The 21,657-nt window shown below is 37.5% G+C and overlaps 2 protein-coding genes and 1 long non-coding RNA gene across 7 annotated transcripts; 1 reads left to right on the forward strand and 2 right to left on the reverse strand.

Moving 5' to 3' along the window:
* The first annotated feature begins 1,123 nt into the window (after window positions 1–1,123).
* On the forward strand, window positions 1,124–8,848 carry LOC111245017 (solute carrier family 60 member 2-like). Of its 4 annotated transcripts, none has more exons than XM_022792725.2 (6): window positions 1,132–1,270; window positions 1,615–1,705; window positions 2,004–2,130; window positions 4,188–4,346; window positions 7,142–7,295; window positions 7,575–8,848. In XM_022792725.2, exons 2-6 carry the CDS (start codon window positions 1,637–1,639, stop codon window positions 8,455–8,457), a joined length of 1,392 nt encoding a protein of 463 aa, XP_022648460.1. In that variant the 5' UTR covers window positions 1,132–1,270; window positions 1,615–1,636; the 3' UTR covers window positions 8,458–8,848. The 4 variants fall into 4 exon arrangements, with proteins under 4 accessions (XP_086835806.1, XP_022648460.1, XP_086835808.1 ...); XM_086979682.1 differs by lacking the exon at window positions 1,132–1,270 and adding an exon at window positions 1,283–1,420; XM_086979681.1 differs by lacking the exon at window positions 1,132–1,270 and adding an exon at window positions 1,298–1,477.
* On the reverse strand, window positions 2,554–17,507 carry LOC147757735 (uncharacterized). 2 transcript variants are annotated; one of them, XM_086979688.1, is made up of 3 exons: window positions 16,840–17,507; window positions 3,263–3,330; window positions 2,554–3,144 (listed from the first exon to the last, which is right to left on the reverse strand). In XM_086979688.1, exons 1-3 carry the CDS (start codon window positions 16,951–16,953, stop codon window positions 3,099–3,101), a joined length of 228 nt encoding a protein of 75 aa, XP_086835814.1. In that variant the 5' UTR covers window positions 16,954–17,507; the 3' UTR covers window positions 2,554–3,098. The 2 variants fall into 2 exon arrangements, with proteins under 2 accessions (XP_086835814.1, XP_086835813.1); XM_086979687.1 differs by lacking the exon at window positions 16,840–17,507 and adding an exon at window positions 10,096–10,478.
* Window positions 12,496–16,799, reverse strand: LOC111245020 (uncharacterized). The gene is made up of 3 exons (XR_015320680.1): window positions 16,569–16,799; window positions 14,695–14,865; window positions 12,496–14,477 (listed from the first exon to the last, which is right to left on the reverse strand). It is a non-coding gene; the product is annotated as an uncharacterized LOC111245020 (long non-coding RNA).
* Window positions 17,508–21,657: the final 4,150 nt, after the last annotated feature.

Genomic DNA, 21,657 nt, shown 5'->3' on the forward strand with positions numbered 1-21,657 from the left:
TGAATCAACAGCAATCATCGAAATAATAAAGCCTGAATTTCTGCAAGTTATACCTTTCAGAATGTTTTTAGTTATCCTATTGACGATGGTCTAAAAACCTATACAGTAGTGATAATAACAGTACGTGATTCCTGATAAAACATTTCGCAAGTACCCTATTTCCAGATTTTATTATTAATATATTTATTTTGAACTGGGTTGTAATAGTTCTAATGGAATGTAAATAACACATATTAAGAACTATCAGCGCAAAATATCCCGATTAGCCTAGTCTGAAAGATGGATAGTATTAACTATATTTTGCTAAACTATTATAGCTAAACTAAAATTCATTAACACCACAAATATATGTGGAAATGTTTTTTTTTCGTTCATAAATACCTGTCATGTGGTACACATCATTGGTGGGCCTTGAGCCAAGGACCTGAGTTTTTTAGCCAAAGAGGTTCAGCTACTCTTGAAACACCGCATGCATCTATCTGCAACGTTTACTAGTGCTACAGTAGTATTCGTTACCGACGTAACCAGAGATTTATGCAACTATGCGATATTTTCACAGGCCGTTTTTTGAAATAGTAGATAACTCAACGTTCAGGATCAGCGTTTTCTTTGTTTTGGGTTCGTTAAGAACAAGCGTCAGCTATATACTATATGCTAAGGTGATACAAACGCCGCGCATCGTACAGGATACGAGAAAGCACATCAATTGGCTAAATGTAAAATGAGAAGGCATTCTAATGAAGCCCAGTTGACGGAAATAGACGCGTAAATTTCTCCTATAAGCCAAGGCTATACTTGGATGGCGTAACAGTATGCCAAAATGCTAGAAATGATGAGAGTCACATTATCTATTAGGAAAAAGCAATAAAGCAATACATTAAATCTAGGGCAGGTTCAAAGCCAATCATATCGGACTGCTCGTACAATTATACCTACAACAAGTATATATGACGTAATCGTGACTGCTCAGAAACGTATAATTACTTAGCTGGACGTTTATGGAAAAACACTAAGCGAGTGCTGTAAATGCGACTCGAATATTAGTGGATGATAGTAAGGTCTATAGATTATATAGACTTTCAGGCTATAAATGAAAGGTGCATATCTTTAGAAACCTTTCCTGCACATTTCCTATTATCCTTGACTAACTCTAAGCAAAATGAGTGATCGTGGCGCGACATTTGGAGGAGGCCCGAGACACTTTTGCGCTCTGCAATCAGTTATTCGGCTTCGGGTGAAGCTCGATACAGTCGAATGCAGCACAACTCAGGTAAGGCCATGGCAGTACTGAGCTGATATTTGCGTTTCATTGTATACTTGTTAAAGAGAAATCGGTTCATCTAGCAACATCGGTTGGAAGTATTGTGTGCGAACAATTAACTTGGGATAGCCCTCGTAGGGCAATAGTCTTGTTTGGAAGGTACAGAGTCATTCATTAAGATCGACTTCGCTTCGTGAACGCAGCCATCTTCGAAGGGTAGACCCATGAATCTGAACGTTATTCATAAATGTTCTATACACATCACACAAGTGCTAACATGTCCAACAATATCTAATGGACCGTTTACAAACAGAAGTAGTAGGTACCTTTTTCCCAACTAACACTCTTTACAGGTGAAACACTCACGGCATCAAAATGATTTTCACGCCAAAGACGATTCGAATATGGCAGACCGTAAACCTAACGATGTCGGTTTTCGCAGTAGTAAGTGTTAGTTTGACTAAGAATGTTTCCATATGTTAATATCTATCTCGCAAGAACCGTTCGTAAAAAGAAGCGTTTAAAACTGAAAAATATATACGTTCGTTTATTGCATTGAATCGTCTATGGAGGGTATAGTATTGGCGTTTTATAAAAGCTTTAAAAAATAGAGGTAGTTATTTTGCTGGATCGGGCAATTTGGCATACCCTAACCACTACGAAAATCATTCACACGTTTCGGGAATACGCGTTTCGGACATGAAAAATAATTGGAAAGTGTCGTTCTTGTTTCGTTATGTAGGGGCTCTGCATTGGACTGTACGGAACAAGCTTACTTGATCTAGCTGAAATGTATGACACGCGTGTGGACATCATCGTTTATATTCTTTCGTCTCGCTCGGCTGGATCTATTGTATCCTGCTTCATCGGTATTACGCTGACTTACCATTTAACGCTACGTTGAGCTATACGAAGCAGCTTATCTGAGAGAAATTGCTTGTCATAGACATTAGACCTCACATAAATTGATCGAATTTTTTTTAGCCAACGTAGTTGAATTAGTGCTTAAGGCGTGTTTCACTTTGTAAACTATCATCGAGAGTAAATAATAGTTATTTGAATGAAATTATTATTTTTTTTATAGAACCAACTTATACTAGCCAAAATAAATACAGGACAGGCATTACTCATACACTGGCATAGGTTTTTTCCGGTTATATAGGTTACTTCGATTTTTTTAGCTCATGCTCAACTACTCATGGAGATATCTCAGCTACGTACAACAGCGTATCATTAAAATTCTGAACCCATTAGATAGTTGCGCCTAATGCGAGAAATATAACGTCTGTCAATCATTAGCTGAATCTTACCGAATATACATTTTATTATAATGCGAAAGAACAGAACAGCTGCATATTGACAACGGCGCCATTTAACGTAAACACTCCTCAATCAGGAAATGGGATAGGAGGCAACGAGACGCCGCACTTGAACCATAAACCATTCAGTTATCCTCTTTGAAGAAGTATTAGCTTAATCATCTCTAAGTATATTCAATTCAAAGGCTTGCTTTCGCACAAGCTTCAATAGAGTCGCTCATTGGAAGACAATCCTTTAATAAGTGTGACCATGTGCTTTTATACAAAAACTATCTCAATTGACAATCAAATCGGTCCTCACGGTGACAGTACTGTATATGCTTCTCATGCGTTATATAAGATATATACTATGAAGCATAATCCTGACCCATTGATAGTGTTCGTTCAGCTCCACTTTTTCCAGTTAGCTGAAAACGTACGTGGTCCGGCATTGTTTCATGTACGAAAACAACGCCTTTGCTGTCCACTAGTTCCGGTCGATTTCTTTAAATGGCTTGCTGTATTCTTTTTGGTAGTCGTTAGCAGTAGGGGTCCGAATCAATCGTAATGCCAGGCGGCAGCAACCTATAACGAACGCATGGTTCCTTTTTAGATCCCACCAAACACATAGCATTGCACCCTGGCATCAGTTTAAGCTTTGCCACAGAATATGAGGTATATTTTGCAAATTTTTTTTACTTACGTAGTATTGTTGTGCATGGTCTGTTTTTCATTACCCGTGACAAACGACTCCGCAGTTTCAGTGTAGCTCTGTAAAGTTTTTCAGATGGAAATACGACTGAGTCAATTCACTATCGAGCTTTTTCAAGTCATAGCCAGTTTTCTTCAAATGGCTTACAACTATTCTGTGATGTTTATTTAGTTCCTTGGCGGTGCCGTGGCTACCCACGTGTTGGTGTTTTCTCATTTTTGCAATACTTTCATCGGCTTTTCTCGTAATTGGTGTACCAAAGAGGATCTTGCACAAAGGGATTTTTAGAACGAAAGTGGCACAACCGTATTTGGCTGTTTTCTTTGATAACACACCTTGACTATAAACAGGCATATACAGACGGTTCCTTTGTCTTTAATATAATCCAGTTCGAAAATAGAGAGACTTTTGAAGAAGTTCTCTTCTTTAAAACACTAGATCTTAAATCTGAATCAAAGCATTCTAACAATTGAATCACATCTACTACTGTCAAATTTCGACTTTTAAAGACGGTCACAACTTTTTCGGCAACCCAATGTATCAGTAACCCAAAAAAATCTCTTGGTGTACGCAAGCTGTTTACCCACTACCTTAAAAATTCTCCCCATTGCTCAGCTCTAAATTTTGAAAGTAAGCCCCTTACGTATAATACGATATAGAGCATGCAACCATTTGTTCATTGCTGTGCAGCAGTATTCATCATATGGTGCAACCACAGTAAATTTAACAGTTGCTTTGCATATGCGTCTCGTATACACTATTTGATTTGCAATTGAATACATATGGGCCTGCATAAAGATTGTATCGTGAGCAATTGCGTCCATGTTCTGATATGCCCTTAATCTTAACGAAACCATTGAGTTTTCCAACAAGGGGCCACTGTATAATAGAAATTATCTTCCTTCTATGCTTTTAGCTGGCACCGTATTCCGGTACTATAATATTCAACTCGTGGTGATGCTCAATACTTTCATTGGTGGGCTCTGCCTAATAGCTGTTCCAGTCTGCCCATCGCTGGCTCTTTGTCACATCACCTGCTTCGTTCTCGGCTTTACCATCGGACTTCTTGAAGTTGGTGAGCACCATTATTTTTTTACGTCTGGGTTCTAAATCATAACGACTAAAGATCTGCAAATTCATCGAATAACTTCTGTTATATGATTGGTACGGTACATTTCAAAAATATATTACTAGCACTATTTTTTGTGCATTAAAATATTTAAGTTCGAAACTACACTAAAAGCATCTGATCTAATCGCGCAACGGATATGTGTTATATTTGTGATCTTTCGACGACTTTCAAAATCCAAACGTCGACCTATATGTCTACAACTATACCCCTCGTACTGCTTTAAATGATACACAATACCATATATATTCAGAAAGGAAATAAACACGACCAAACCGAAAAAATGTTGTTTTAAAGAAGAAAAACTAGCCAAATTGGAAACGTACTAATTGAACTAATAGGCATCACACAATAGTAGCCAGTTCTTAACAAAAAGGCAGCGTTGAAACCTAAAAAGGGGCCTAGACGTTCTGGGGGCACATGTCAACGTATTGAAGCTTGTTACTAGTGTTCCTTATCTGTGTGCGTTATCAAGCATCGTACACAAATGCTAAGGCAAGTATGATGAATAGCTTTTTCGAATAAGACATCTACATAATGGTATTATAAATGAATTATAAAAGGATTAGCTAAATGTATTGAGGATTGGGTTTATCAAATTAAGATAGGCAACATGGGCTGACATTGGTGTCACTCAAAAGCTGAGGTTCGATAATAGTACATGTGCTAGAATTCGCCTTTATTTAGATTTAATATGGAGCGCCTTGATGATGAATGAAATGTCGGGAAAAAAAATGGTTGCACTATTGCATTTTATATGATAAAGGCACAAATGCGTGCAGTATCGAAGAAAACGGTCCGAAGATGGTTCCATTGTTTTCGTTCTGGAAATGTCAATCTAAAGATACTTGTCAATGTAAAGGTAACGAGAAATTAGTCTACAAGTTAAGTAAGATGTAAGCAGCCATTGCGTCGCCAAGAATCTAAATAGTCCCTTGAAATCTGGCCATAAATAGAAGGTCGATGTTTGGATACGACAGCCGAGCGTCTTTCGATTCGCGAAACTTTACAGAAACGTTCATGTTTTCCTGCGTCCGCCCTGTACCCTGGTTCCTGCACTATCAGACGATTACCTGTTTCGGTCTCCACAGAAATTTCGAATAATGTTAACTTAGTTTCAATTGAGGGATGCGAAAATCATTTATGATTATTTTTCATCTAGAAACCTAGGTGTAAGAAGAAGGCAGATAGATAGGATTCTCATGTAAATCGGACATGGTCAAGTTACTTGTATTGGTTTGAAGTAGATCTAAGTCCATATTTGGTACCAATGTCTTTGTAATTAGACAAAGAAGCAGGTTTATATCTACTCAGCTATTTAGCAATATCGTTCGTAATTAGATTTTGAGATTTGAGAGAACTAGGTCCCACCAGTCGAAGTTAACCCTTACCAAATTAACTTTGAAGAATATAACAGAGACTTGCAAAAGAAATATAATCCATGTTGCGGTGAAGATTTATCCATCCGACATCAGAGTAGAAACGAACTCGAATGTTTTGAGCGTCAGAAATATATATTACAGAATAACGGCAATTCAGAAATGTTCAGGTTTACAACTCGAGCAGTAACGGAAATAGTAAACGTTAACAGAGATTTAGAATATACATATGCTACAGTAATAGCATCCTAATACTCACTATTCAGTCGATGCATAAATGACCTTGAAAGGTCTGTAAGTATTGGAAAGTTGTCCGCTACTATTGACTAGGACACTCGTTATTTTTGTATGCCGCTATTTTGTCAAGCACCTTTTTATTGTACTATGGTATGTAGCAAACGAAGCTCGTATTGAAATAAAGAAAAATGGGTGCAGTAAGAGCTAAGTTGAGCTACATGAGATATTTGCGTATTGCATATTACTGACACACGGGAATCCACTAAGATGTAACTGGACGTGCGTTTTCAAAGAACAACTGGCCTAGAGTTGAATGAACCAACGAGGCTTCGTGATCGCTAGACTTCGCTTATTTTCAAAGCACCATGAAGTATAAGGTTGCTGAGCTGAGATTTACTGGGCCCACAATGAAGGTGGACACGGTGCGGATAGATGCGAAGACGAGACCAAAAACCGTGCACCAGTATATTGTATACCTGAATATTTGGTCCCTCCAATTGACATAACTCTTTTTATGAGCACTCGTCAGCTAAAACTATTGAATTGGAGTTTCGGCTTTTCAGAGGCTATTGGTATGGTAGACGCTACATATAAAATCAATTGCAATTGGTTTTCCAGCCTTTTTATTGGTAGGTAGCTTCTATCTAGGCTTCTCGGGCAGGTTCTCTGGCACGTGCCCGTCATTGTGCAGTCGTAACGTTTTACTTATTTTACTTATAATGAGCGACTCCGGAAACTATAAATATAGTTATAATCCGTTTTCCTGCTCAAACTAAGTCCCTCCCTACTTTACCCTGATACGGGCTCCATGAAGCAATGTGCTGCTGAACTACGATATCCCAAAGCTGTCAGCTATGGGAAAGTAGGTTTTCTAGCGTGATTAACTATCGAACTAATTTAATGGTATGTCCAACTGCCGGCGCAATCGTTTTAGTATAAAGATGAAAAGTAAGTAGACTATGAAAATGCCATACCTACCTAATTCCACGCACTGATTTACAGCGAATGGCTATGCAAGGGGAACGATTATTACGGTGACAATATCTAGAACTGAGTTCGATATTCGGTCTGCTGTTGTCGTCGATTGCAGGAAACGATATATTTGACTATAGGTTTATTTCACAGGTTGCAATGTGTGGCTAATCACCGTTTGGAAAGAAAAATCTGCCGCAATGTTGCAGTTCTATCATTTCATGTTTGGCGTTGGAGCTATGCTTTCTCCGTTCGGCGCCGAGCCTTTTCTCAGCAAGAAACGCCCATTATCCCCGATTGCTTCTTCGTAAGTTTAGATACCTAATAATTTTTAAAGTTACCGAGAAATCAACTTTACCAAAATGTAGCAATCGACCTATAGCGCTATCGGCTCCTATTTGACGACACGAAAGATAACTACACTAATATTGTATTCCAGATGGACTGTATGGAATTTCTATCAGTTTTTTCTTTTGTAGCATTACAGTCAATAATATCATAACGACTGTAGTATATATTGTCCCCTAATGCGTGTTTCTATTAGACGACATTTTAAGCAGCATATTTTTCGAAATGATATCTACAGGTCTACCGAAAACGCAACAGATTCGACGTTCAACCGAACCACTGCGCCTATCGACTTTCGTCTAGATTTGGCAGATTTTAGTCTTGTTGAGGACGCCGCATCGGATTCCCGTATCTTCATTCCATTTGCAGCATTCGGAGCTTTTTATGCAATTTGTGCAGTCTTAATGTTTCTCTCGTATTTGGTCGACAGCGCTGACATTCGTCAAAATGAAAAAAAACAAACAAAGTTGTCGGATCGTAAGGTCTCACGACGCATGGAATTTATCATTATTTTTGGACTGTGCATTTACGTTCTCTTGGGAGTTGCTAGCGAACAGAACTACGCCTCGATGATCTCAGTTTACGTGATTGGAAGTTTAGACTTCTCGAAAAGCTCAGGCGCGTTTTTGGTATCGGTATTCTGGGCAGCATTCACATTCAGCCGAATCGTTGCCACGGGGTTATCGATCAAAGTAAACCCGATGACAATGTTGTGTGGCAGCCATATTATAGTAATGTTCGCAGCAGTCACCCTCACCGTCCTTCCTCGAACTGAGTGGATCCTTTGGTCAATGACTGCACTTTACGCTTTTGGGTTATCTCCCTTCTTCGGCAACGTTTGCGCTTGGGCACTTCAGTATGTATTTCTCGGTCACAATTATATGGCCGCAATTATGATGTTCGTGTGCATTGGTGCCATGATGCCACCAATTATACTTGCGCCTTTCATCGAGAGCCATCCCATTGCTCTGATGTTCTCGAATATTGCGCTTGCGATCATAATGACCGCGACCGCTATTGGACTGCTAATGCTTGGCCGCCATATTGGTAAACCGCTAGCGAATATCAAAGAATCTCATCAAGAATATGACCCTGTAGAACCTAACGATACTGACCTATGATTCGGATCTCTAAGTTAATTCGTTTCATATTTGGGAAGAAGATAGCTAAAAAGATGGATAAAATAATATGAGTTTCCTTTTGTGCTAATAAATCTGGGGGTATTCGATAGCTCGTGTACATATCCAGCAACGGATTTACAAATCAAATGTCTGTGGAGATACTCCATGTGGCATAAGTAAGCAAAGCTGTATATACAAGAGTCTTATACATATGATAATGGGCTTTGAGTAATATTTATAACATAGGGTGTCTTTTATATTGTTTCATCAAAATTAGGTGCAAAGAATTAAGTTGCCTTTATCGATGCAAGCTACATATATACGCATGTAATAAATAATTATGTTGTACACACAGGAAGCTTGTTTTGTTCTGTGTGACAACTCCATTGTACTTAGTTTGCAGTTCTTGAACATATTATTAAGCACATATAGTTTGAAGCCTCGAAGTTTTATATGTTATAATCAGAAAAAGACGCTTATAGGTAAAATACTGTTACCTTCAACTTCTTGTAATATCCGCTTGTTAATGTAGATAAGCGACTGGTGTATATAGTACTGAACTCCGTCAGGGAAACATGTATATATGTATATAAAACGCTAAACTTTATATCATGAAGGACAAGTACTAGGAACACTTAAATCGGCTCTCTTCATTCCCAAACATCAGTATCATACTGCCCTTTGAAAAAAACGGATTCGACTATGACTGTACTGCCAAAAACAGCACATAATATATCCAATAGGAATAAAATTAATTTTGGTGGCTACTGCTAGATTTACTGATTTGACTGGAAGTTCTAGATGGTAACAGTTTAAGTATTTATCATCTGCACTATGGCTTTGTTCAAGCCATAATAGATCGACTATATTACGAAATATTCTATGCTGTCTTGGCGAATTTTTCTTTAGAACAAAGTGATACGTGCGTAAAGCCTGTAGAAGAAATAAAGTTTTATTATAATAGATGAAAGAAAAATGTTAACAGTCAGAGAGAGTAGTAACGCATTGCAATTCTTTTTTAGCTCTAATAGTATAAACACTCAAATTTTAACTCAAATTAATTTAGACCTTAACTATGACATAGCTTTTGAAGCGATATGACATGAAGATTTTTAATCTACAAACGGGAATGTCCGGCATCTGTGGCCGAAATTGGCTTACCTTAGCCCTCACAAAGCCCATATTCGCAATCTGTATTGGTTGTAAAAAGCATAAGATTATTTTGCACTAAATAATGCCGAACGCGATATCTTCGTGAAGGTTAAGAATAACTATAAAAAAAAAAAAAAAAAAAAAAAGATTTTAAATCAAATGATAAATAGTATATCTGTTTCAATACATGCTAAGATTCGTCCAACTAGTATTTTGAATTTAGTGCACTAACATCTGCTCGCGGTGCCAAATGTACGAGTCAAAAGGTTCCTTAAGTAGAAATTTTGATACATTCGTTAGATCAATAGCTGAGCATAGTATATCGGCCAGTTGTACGCTAGCAAAGTGGCCTCCATTCACAGAGAACCGATCCGCCTTGATAAAGAGTCCGCATTGCTTTGCGGCAATATCAGCAATCGTTTCACTGAGTACCCCATGGCACTGTTTCTCAAGATAGCCACGTACATAAAGATCGACATCGCTAACCTTTCGATATAGTTGCCGCGTTATTTCGAAGGAGTGCTTGGTCATTATTTGATGTAGATCACAAAATTTTTCAGTTGTTCGATTTTGCAAATGTGCGAGGTAGTTTACATAAGGTCGTAGACCGTGGTCACGGGCTCGTTGTACATTGATTGCTACTAGGTCTAAATCGAAATCCCCGTCAGTGTCGTGATGATGGGCAACGATATCAGATGCTAGGAATCTTGCTGGCTTATCCCTAGAGGAGATCAACGATACTATAACACGTGTGCAGTTGTCAGAACCTTTTCGAAACAAATAGTCGACATCAAAGAACTTCAACATCAAACCAGCTGCAAGTCATTCGAGTATCATTGTATGCAATCAGAAGCTAGCTATAAAGTTAAACGTACCTGCTTCCAAGGAATCACCAGATGATTAAAAGATAGCAGTTTCTAATCGAGAAGAGTACCACTCAATAGCAATAATAGAAACTCCCTTGTGACAACTACCTGAAACTGCGCTATATTTATCCTTCTAGCTTCCTCAAATATTCGGTTATTCATCTACTTAGGGTTGAGTTTGTTATGTTGGGTTAACAAACAAAGTATATGCAAAGTAGTTAATACTTTTGTTGGCAGCAAAATGCCATCACCATCAACGTTAAATTGATACGGCATTTTCCGACTTTTTCTCTAAAAAGTCGGAAGACGCCGTAAGTTAGAGAATTTACCTCAGGTCCGTCATTTCCGTAGGTCAATTTAGGCAGTGCTTGTTTGTTGGCGTGCCCAAGTTGAACTGCATGGGCAACGAGCCTCTCTGATAAAGTTGATACAGGTTACATTGTAACGCTGATAAAACGGGTGTTCGTTCCGCTACATTTAGAGCCATTGAATATTGAGGAACAAACGGAGTAACGCAGCAACCACTGAGTGGATTGGTAAGCGCAATAATGAAATCGCAGAATTTGCTAGATCATGATCTAGAAACTAGCCGAATGCGACAAATAAATCTGTAGTCGCCCCCGCCACTGCAGTAGAACCAATTTTAATGTGCCGTAATTTTACTGAAACAGATTTAGCACCAAATGGAATGCTAATACCATCACGATATATGCCAGCAAAATGCGAAGTAAACTTGAATAAGTTGAACTCCATTTTGAGTTTGTTGTTCATCGTAACTTTGGTAGATTTGTCTACATGAAGGCACGGGTTTCACGCGGTGCCTGAAGATTATCATGTCACAATAAACACATAACATAACAATTTAAAGAGAATTAGTATAGCACTATTATGATTCTATAGTGGTTGTCTGTTGCTCCAACTGCCCCTGGTGCCACAAAATAACTACGGCTATCCAGAGCAACATTTAAGTAACTAACGATATGAAATAAGAAGTGCAGTACTTAAAAATTGATTTGCTTAAATATACGCACACGCGTACCACTTGCGTAGTATTTGTAGAAAGCCTCGTGCCCTGTAAAAAAGACTTTCTTCGTCCCACTGCTGCCTGCTTGCAATGTGGTTAACATTCGATTCACAGATCCGTCTCTCAATAGTATCATTATATGAGCCAAGTGTTACGCGATGCATTAAGTTAGCGTAAAGTTAGAGTAAAGAAATGTTTTGTCGCATGGTTCTGGAAGAGAAGAAGCCATATTTCGGAGACAATGAAAAATTATTTACTGGAGGCTAGATATATATACATATATATATAGGTATTTTATTTTTTATGATTCGTAGATGAGTGCGCTATTTCAAAGCAACGAAAATGCACTTGCATGCATATGTCAGTGCTTTTTTTAATATCCGCAACTCAGGTTACCCAAGGAAAACTATTCCTTGACATCTACCGAACTTATCTTTATGTTACTGCCTGAGTGTGAGAAATCGAATGCGACACATTTTCTGCTTTTATTTATACCAGATAATAGAAAATTCAAATTAGCCCGAACAATAAGCAGTGAAGTTTAAGGCGATTATTCCGGTGATAATTGAGCCGGCCGCTAGGCTCGTATCGTAAACCAGTTTGACATAAGTTGTGCCTCCGGGTCTAAACATGCACGAAACACGTTTTGCAAAGGTATTCATCATGAAAAAATTCAAAGTAAAAAGTCGCATGCAAGTAACAAATTGGTTGACCTGCGGATTCCTTAAATGAGGAAAGGGCCGAAAATACGAAAGCAGGCTCGAAGTTTAATCAAAGACGTGAAATTATTCACGAACGGAAAACGCGGACACGGCCTAAGACAGCAGGCAATTAGAGGCTTGATTTAGATGATAGAAATGCGAAACCACGAGATCGATTACCCCTCGTAGTAGTGGCCGAAGCTGGAAACTGCAAGACGACGCTCCTGGCCGACCTTCGAGGGCCTGTTAACAATTAAACGCTGTTAACAGTAATAAGCGGCCACGTTACCATCCAAGCTTGAAAAAGCTTTAAAAAATGCAGAAGCGATTTTTTTGAAAATCAAAAAATTAGTTTGAACTTAGATATTGTATAAGTCATGAGGCGCTAAAAGCTCAAAAATTTATTTCTACAAATGGGTCATACCACCATGTCTCGCTTGTTACGCGCATCATGTTACCTATAACTACTTCTGGAACTACAATGACTTCAGTCAATCAATGTACGGTCGAATTCCTTCTCCATGTAACTAAGCCAGTTGCATGTTTTCATATTCCGGCGAACATTCATCCTTAAATGGTAGCCAATGGTGGATGTGCTTACCGGATACTTTGATACACACAAATCGTAGCAAATCATAAATCATAATCAGGTAGAGCTTTTATTTTTGTCTGCTCCGAAAACTTTCGGATCTATTTTCTCAATATCAAGATTTGAGAGAGGGTGCCGCTAATTTTTGGTCCAATGCCTTTTTATATATGCTTAAAGAAACATAGGCTAAGATGACATTTTTTACTTGAAAGCTTATATAATTTAGTGTACGAAACATGTTGATTGAAACTTAGTATGGTACGACAGCTCTGTTATTTGGCTACTATGTAAGGTCACATGGTTTGAATATATACACATAAATAATTACTATGTTAAATTTTTCAAAAGTCTCTCAGCTCATCCCAACGTTCGAGTGAAATGAGATAGATTATATTTCGATCCAGTGTGTAACTAAATTACAAAAAAAAAAAACAAATACAAAAAAGAGATCGATTCGTTGCTATATTTCTCCTTGATGACTAGTAACTATATTCCGTGATGCCCATAGAATTTCATAAATTCTATGGGCACCACGGAAGGATAGATCTCGTCATCTCCTTAACGCATTAGTTATTAGGCTTGTTATTCTGCAAAAATATCAACCAACTAGAAAAAGTAAGAAAAAGATAAGTTTCACCCAGATACTGGGAGCACTACTGCTGGGGCCAGATCTTAAGTGTCAGCTCAGTGTTACCTAGCCGTAGATCATAATGCCGAAAATACCGGAATAAGTCTAGTTTCTGAGAAAATGATGGCTACGTCGGGTATTTTTTGGTTCGATGCACTTGTAACACAGAATAATGTAATTATGGTAAATAATGTAAAAACCGTAGTGTGAGTATGATTATGATTCTGGTGCATAAAAACACTTGGGCGAGCAACTATAATATTTGCTTAGTCATGGGCGTCTTCACTCACCCCAACGCCATCTTTTAGACATACTTCAATTTTAAAAAAATGAGCTAGAAAAATATGAGCTATGTGAATCAAAATATGCGCATTACTACAAGCTAGAAGAACTTGCTATTTATGTGTGCATGTGTGTTTGAGAGTGTGTGTGCTGGCTAACATAAACCGCAAGATTAAAGGTGTTGCATCGGTCTGCACGTGTATAAGCAGATCCGCGCGTCGTATCCCGATAGTGTTTTAGATAAAAATCAACCACTCTTCTGAAAAAGTATAGTTTGTGCTGATCACAAAACTTTTAAAAACAATGGAGCATTTATATTAGACTATTTTAGAGTTTTCTGATCGTCGTAAATATAATGTCCGCATACGTCCTATTTCTACAGTTTTGATTATAGTTCACATATAAAATGTAACATTTAAATTACGGTATCATGCATTTTCACTACAGTAAACTAATCCGTAGCGCTACATATTACATATAAAGTAGCTCGTCCCTAAAGATTCGGTCAGACGATGCTCGGCTGATGTATTTTTAGGACGGCCTACCGTCCTTGTGATAACTTAGTGGACAATGTAGTTGCGTGCTAATTTTAGGTACATGTTGTGATCTTGGTTCGGGCCCAGGCGTGTACACACAGTTCCTTTCGTGCTGGGGGTTAGCCGTTTGATGAGATAGTTAAGGGTCATACCGGACGTAGAACTCGAAATATAGAGGACGGCCTATCATAATAATCCGCAGTGAAATTATTCATAACTTCAGCTGTTAGGGCGTGCGGCTTCTGAAAACAAAGCAAGCTATTTAATAAATGCTACCCACCTTCATTTAGCAATAAATCTTGCAGCCCGAACATTTTGTCAAGGGACCGTAAAGTCTGAAATAATATGCGTGGGCGGCTTTAGGAAACGAAACATCAAGTCGCACCAATTTTTTTTCAGGAATTACGAATATTTCCTGAGACTTTATTTTTCCTTGTTGTGGAAGTAGGTCGAACTTACGGTGAAATTAAGATCCATGTAAATCACATTTTCATCTATGGACGAGCGCGACCAGAAGAACATCACTAGGGTGTGCCGAAACAATGACGTCTCTTCATAATCCATCGCCTAATCAGATTATCGCAATGGAGTGTCTTTGAAGATTTGATCGAATCGGTCGTAATGAACAACCTGCCGAAGCAGCAAATATTGGCACAAAATTACTTATTCTATGGTACTTCATTTGCGACAAAAAACGAACCTGGGGCCGCAGGCCAGGCGGATCGTTTGAATTTAACCGAGTACGGAGACTACTGTAGAACACTTCAGCGAAAACAATATTTGATAGCATATGAAATGTACTGTACTGGCCCTGGCTCATTCTTGCACGTTTTCAAAGTAAATATTCCAAGTTGAGCACTTATCGTTGGTTCATAGATGTTGGTTTGAAAGTTTCTTTCAATATAATTTAAAAAAGTTCAAAATAACTCAATTCAGCTTTTTAAGAGTATTTCATTTATCCTTTAATTTAGTTTTCTTATTTATGAGCTAAATAGCTATGAGTAGTATTGAATAAATTTGTAAGCCTGTACGATTTGTATTATTTGGCAAACCTCTAAAAGAAAAGTTATGCATCACGTAGAAGCTATTCGTTTATGAGCATCTACGAGTAAATCGCGACTATCCGTTGCGCTTTTTCGAAATGAGATAAAGAACAAGAGCGAACATTGTCGATTTCTGTGTAACGTTTTTTACATCAGGAAAGACAAACAAATGAATGAGTCCTCCGCAATTATTAAACGCGTGGTCCAAAGGTTGCGCACGTCCTTCAAGGGGGACCCAAAATCACGTATGGGTCAGACGATCCGTTACGGCCCTTTATACGTTGATAACTACGCTTACATAAGGAAACAACGTGTCTTGCTGGGTCAAACTGATTATATCTTTTAGTCAAAAAAAAACTCATCTGCTGAAGGGATACGTAGAAATATCAGAGTTTGGGTGTCTGATAAACCCAACAATCGCCACTTGGAATGACGAACTTCTAAAAGGCGTACGGTTGTGGTCGTGTACACGAAGCGTACTGTTAACACAAACTTAGCTTAGAAAAAGAGTTGTTTGTTACGTAAACTATAAATTTTCTAATATCGGCAATAGAAAATCCGAATTATCAGTTCTACCGGTTCCGAATATATTTACCGACAAAAAATGTTTGAAATCAGACAGAGCTGTTCTGTCCATTCAACCATATAGCCTCAAAACAAATCTTTCGGCGTTAACGCCCGGTACCTAGTCATTGTTTCACATGTGTGTCCCCTTCTAACACGGAATAGAGCTTGTGTACGCGTGGATTCAACTCTACTAGGCACACAAGTTTGCACTGCATAATCACACGAACAAAAATCGTCCCGTCATGCAGTTTATGTTATTCCTAGTTCGAGCTACTCAATATCAAAAAAATATTCAATTGTATCGGTCGCATAAAAACGTCTAGAGCTTATATATAAAGAGAAGGATGTTATCTTTGTAGAAGCGGTAGTACGCGCAAATGGCGGTGTAATAGGTAAAAATGACTGAAAATAGTAAATTACACATCATTAGATAAATGCTCATGTGTGAAAAGTTCTCCTTGGTTAAAGAAATGCGAACAATCGGCATGAATTCATGGAATTATGAATAATAATTGTAATAATAACAAATTGTCACATTGGGCTACGTAGTGAAATAAGAAAAAAATGTTTTCATTCTAGTTTATGGAGTACATGTTTAAAAAGACATAGCCACTGCAAATATTGCTGAAAAACCCTATCACATTTGGCATTCGTATTAAACATATTTCTTATCTTCTAAGTCGGTTTTTTCTATTAGCCTATATAAACAATTTTTCGCTTTACCTTTGGATTAAACTGGCTTGTAGTGGCGAGGACATGAATTAAAAAAATTTCTTTCATTTTCTAATTAATTCTAAATTAAATTTAAAAATAGTTGTTTTTACAAGGAGAAAACATCTTTATAGAGAAAGATCCTACTGTGTCTTAGCGGGGTATGCAGAAAGAGCGTGCCGACATTGTCCTAAAGTCTGAATGAATGGATTGTTCTCTGTGAGCCCTTTAAGTAGTATACTGAACGTAATCTATTTATGCACATATAACATATAACACCTACAAGACTATGTGCTGCAGTGCGGTTGTACGTGCCACCAGCTTGAATGTACTCTGCCATACGGCTCGTGGTAATCGTACAGTGCATGGAATACGGCAATAGATGGACTCTGATCATACAGCTGAGTGAGAATAAATGTTTTCACTGAACCTCACAACGGCGTATGACTTCATAAGCAGGTTGGTCAGCCGCCAGATGGGTTAAACAGCTTGGTATTTCCTATTGATTTCCCCTCGGAATCCGCAAACGCATCGTATGTGAGGTGCACTCACAGCTTTGTCTTCCGTGGTGATAATGTTTATCCTATTTAAAAGCAGAGCTGAGCACTGAGCACAATCATATTCACTGAGAAGCAGTTTGTGTCGAAATTGTGTCATATTTGTAGTCGTAAGTACGCCCCTTAGCGGTCGACCAGCTTGCGCGCTTTGGCTTAAAAACGCTCTGAAAGCTTTGATCATTCCTGGAATCAGTCATCAGAAAACATCAGTCAGAAAACATAGCGATATTGATGGAACAGCAAAAAATTGTTACACATTAATCACACCACTGTCGTCAATCATTCTAATTTCTACGCACTTTTTAGCTGTAATGTTTAATTCTGTTTTGTTCAAGAATTTACTCATCGAAACTAATTCCAGGCCATTTGATATAACTATCTACAATAATTCAGGTGTAAGAACCTCTAAGAGATTACCAAGGTTAGTGCGCGAGCGAAGCAAAATTGCTATTGTTTTAGGCAACTTTTTGTCATACTTGCTACAAAAAATAGCTAAATTTTGAACAGTTGTTTTGAGGATCATTCTCTTTTTCGAGATCCTCGTCTGGGAAAGGTTGCGACAAATGCCTTTCTAGTAAGCTTTCTAACCATGGAAATGCTATGCCTTGCGGGCACGCCCATTTCTGAGGTCCGAACCCATATAGCAGTTGATTATCAATAAACAAAAGAGAAAGCAAATTGTTTTGAATTTTTCAATAACCTAACCAAATGACGTAGATTTTTAGCTCAGAGAATTTGAAATACCAGCATCATGAGTGCCTAGCGGCTCTATTTTCTGAATGACATGGGATTATCAGCATAACTTATGTTTTGTTTCCAAAAAGAAAATTAGAGTACTGTGATTCGCATCACCGACTTGCATATATCTCTCGCGAAAATTGTGTTGAAAATTGTCGCGTCTATTAGCTTTAGTTACGTGGGTTGATATAAAATTATCGTGATATTTTGGCGAGAGGTGCATCGCGGTTGGGGTTGTGAAAAGCTTAGCAGCAAGTGGACTTATTCGCAGAGGAAAGATCTGATGCTGTACACCACATTGAGCATTTTATCATCGAGCAAAATCAAGAACTAGTTGTCTAGCCTACCATGCCAATTCTACTGGTTCACTTACCGCTTTTCAATTGAAGTTTTCCAGCAGACATTGCATAATTTCCCATCTTCTAATAATTATTTAATTAACCTTTTCAATGTTTTCTGACGTTTCTTAAGTTATCTTTTCATTTAGAGGTAAAGCTCAACAAACTGTCGATCTATAGCTATTACTCGTTTCTGTGCACAACCCAGTCGAATGTGTCAAACGTCAGCCTGAGACCCGCCTTTTAAACAAAAACTTTTCCCTAACTCGCATATCGTATTCTCGAACACTCACTGTCGGATGTATAATATAGTCATTTTAGCTCTTCATGCGATGAAGAACGCCTATTTAGTAGCCCTAAGTGATGTCGCGAAATTACTTTACACATCTATTTCCCCTTGGTACTCTGTTCCTGTTGTTTACAACTGCTTTAAATCCTATTCTACCACCATAGCTTCCTAGCTATACGTAGCAATAACTAGATTTCGAAGGACCATTTAATAACGCACGGGGCTCCACAATGTTTTCTTAAACCCATTCAATTTAAATAATTTAACCCATGTATGTATCTGCCAGGTAAACGTCTTTATTTCCCTTATCCAATTCCACAAAAGTGTTTGACACTAGCTCGCACAATGTCTTTTTGAGAATAACTTCCTACTGCAATTTTTCTCCTTCCTTTGCGATTGGTTGAACATTTATTTGACCAACTGCGTTTTTATTGTATGCATTGCTAGTTTCGTCTAGAATGATTACTAAGTAACGCGGTGTTTCCACAAAGCTTTATCCTGAACTATTTATATTTATGCTTAAAATTTTTATATTCTTTCCCGTATTGAGTCCTGTAGAAATAGCCTGCACACACATTGTTGTTTTATTAACACTGTCAATAGATAGGCTTACGCGAAATGTAGCTCTGATGCACATGAACATTTTCTAAACGTTTCGATAATGGGTTGTGTCTCCATTTTTTCAATTTCTCAGTACTTCATAAATATATTAAACAGTAAGGGTATCTAGCTAGTCATTGTCATTTTATAATGGTATATTATCATTAATTATACCATTATTATTATAATGGTATAATTAATGATATCTAATTTTCAAATTTCGACTTAAGAACGACTTCTGCATCAACTCGAAATTGGCAATCTATGAGATTAATTAATTCATTTATTTTTTTTTATTTTGAAAAATAAAATCTCGAATTTTGTATTGATTAGGAATATTAATAGAGAAATTAATAAAGAAATTATCAATATTATTAAAAATATTATTTATTTTTCCAAAATAGATAAGTCTTTAATTTTTTTTATTTATTAACCTATTTTTGCTTGTTATATAAAAAAATGTTTAGATTTATTTCCTTATATTCTTACTTCAATAAGGCATTTGTCAGTAACAATGAGATTATTACTATCCATATTGAAAATCAATAGTCTTATTTGGGTACGTTAGTTTTTCTAGTCAAATGTCTACACATTTGGCGCCATTAGGGACACATTTTTTTTTAGTTTTGATAAAAACTGCTAGGAATTTAATTGGTTCCGTAATTTTGGTTGTATGATTAGCGGCAAGTACGAAAATTGACAAGCGTTCAATCAATGACAACCTCCTTCCGTTTGTATAGTATGTTCGTTGGCGGGACCTTGAACTCCTTACCACTCTTAATCCATTGCGAAATATTTTGTCCATATTTAACTACTGTGTTCAGTAGGTGAGTTGGTGCAGTTTTGTTGTTGTTCCTACGTTAGAAATGTCACATGAAACTATCATATGATGCTTGGCACCTCAGTCTCTCCAAATTGCTGCATCATTTGAACTTGAATAAACTAAACTTCTCGTAAAGTTGCTCTGCTTACTCAAATAACTGTACTTCTATAGTGAGGAGGAAAATTTAAAGCCAGGCGGTTCAGTTTAGTAGAGGACAATAAATACAGTTTCAAACAACATTTAAGACAATGCGCAATGAACTAAACACTCTTTTTTAATTGGTTTGTAGTTCCCAATTTTTGCCCGTAGCTCTCTTTGTGAATTTTTTTAATATTGTTATTATTAGTATGGCTATCTGTATGAGTACGGCGACATTTCAGTTATCACGCGAAAGCTTCGGTTCACGGCAGTTTTCTGACTAGCAGACGAAAAAGCCAAATTCATACCCAATGTGTACGAATGGCACGCGAATAGAAATACACAATTGTAATTTTAACACTATTCAAATGTTCGGCATGTCTGTTTCGCTTCAAGCCAGCGTATCAATTTAAATATGACATTAATATTAACCCTAAGCTTTACCTTTATGTCTGCTGTTCGACGCATCTAGCAATTTGTAGCTTTGTAGCTAGCTATAAGTGGTCCTCTGCATCTCTATGTCGCTGTCAGTGATCGAGACGGCAAACATTGGTAGAACAAAACTTGCTTCTATGGCGTATATATAAAAGCAGATATTACCAAGGTTTGTAAATAGTCAATAAATCAGTTGCTGTAGCGTAGATCATAGATGTTGTTGACTACAACTCAAAAGTAAGAAAAAATTGATTCACAATCAGAACGTGACTTATATTGTGTCTCCCTGTATGCACAGCGTATTGCATTATGTTACACAATGAAAAGGCAAAATTATTTAAGAACAGTCCTAAAAAAGTGCTTGCGTTCCTTTTTCGGAAGGCCAGAATTTATAGTGGCTGGCGAAGAAGCAGGACGCTACGGGGTTACAAAAATTAACTTTGAAAATAATTCTTCTATTCTTCTTACTTTAATGCTGTTAGAGTTAATTCAACAGACTTAGCAGTAGCTGTGCTGGAATTGCGACGAGAACTCTTTCAGGCAAAGCGATTCGCTAATAGCTAACTGTTCTGACGTGATCTTCACGTTCTCCTTGCACAGGGCCCTTTTTGTTGACTGTTTTCTGTTTTGTTAACTTGACTTAGCAAAACTTATGCTTGTTGTTAATCGACTAGCTGAGTAGGAGCACGCGGTTGAATGGCACAAGTATGAATTCAGTAATGGTAGAGCTGAGGTAGCTGCAAATTGATCCGGAGTTTTGCAGTCATTACCACTCTAATGTTTATCGAAACAAGGCAATTCATGAAGAACAGTAAGACCTCTAGTCAATTTTTTGGTTAAGAGTCTAGGATGGTGTGTCTCAAAGTGATGGACCGATGAGAGTGTTATTATTTAGGGTTACATAAAAATAGAGAATTTACCTTTATAAAACCATTTGAAAACCGTTATGCAGAGCCTCACTTACATCTGTGCAATATACCATGGATTGTATATATTTCCTGAAGATCAAAGAAATTGAATAATCTATTGTTTAGTAGATAAGTAGAGATGACACTCTATTCATTCGTCAAAAAATACAGATTTGATCAAAAGGTCTGACAAAATCATGACATCCATAGGCAAACACGGTTGACGAAATATTCACTATATTTATTTCAAAAATTAATGCTTGGACTGAAGCCCA

The sequence above is a fragment of the Varroa destructor genome, unplaced genomic scaffold, assembly GCF_002443255.2.
Source record: "Varroa destructor unplaced genomic scaffold, Vdes_3.0 BEIS01000002.1, whole genome shotgun sequence".
NCBI classification, from domain to species: Eukaryota; Metazoa; Arthropoda; class Arachnida; order Mesostigmata; family Varroidae; genus Varroa; species Varroa destructor.

What these genes read in the sequence shown, in the direction of transcription:
- LOC147757735 (XM_086979687.1), bottom strand. Translation starts at nt 10,416, where the DNA reads ATGTTGAAGTTCTTTGATGTCGACTATTTGTTTCGAAAAGGTTCTGAC. An exon ending in CGCGGCAACTATATCGAAAG is followed by an intron (nt 3,331 to 10,095) that starts GTTAGCGATGTC and finishes AAAACTTTACAG; the next exon opens with AGCTACACTGAAACTGCGGA. An exon ending in ACCATGCACAACAATACTAC is followed by an intron (nt 3,145 to 3,262) that starts GTAAGTAAAAAA and finishes CGTTCGTTATAG; the next exon opens with GTTGCTGCCGCCTGGCATTA.
- LOC111245017 (XM_086979680.1), top strand. Translation starts at nt 1,160, where the DNA reads ATGAGTGATCGTGGCGCGACATTTGGAGGAGGCCCGAGACACTTTTGC. An exon ending in TCGAATGCAGCACAACTCAG is followed by an intron (nt 1,271 to 2,003) that starts GTAAGGCCATGG and finishes TTCGTTATGTAG; the next exon opens with GGGCTCTGCATTGGACTGTA. An exon ending in TATTGTATCCTGCTTCATCG is followed by an intron (nt 2,131 to 4,187) that starts GTATTACGCTGA and finishes CTATGCTTTTAG; the next exon opens with CTGGCACCGTATTCCGGTAC.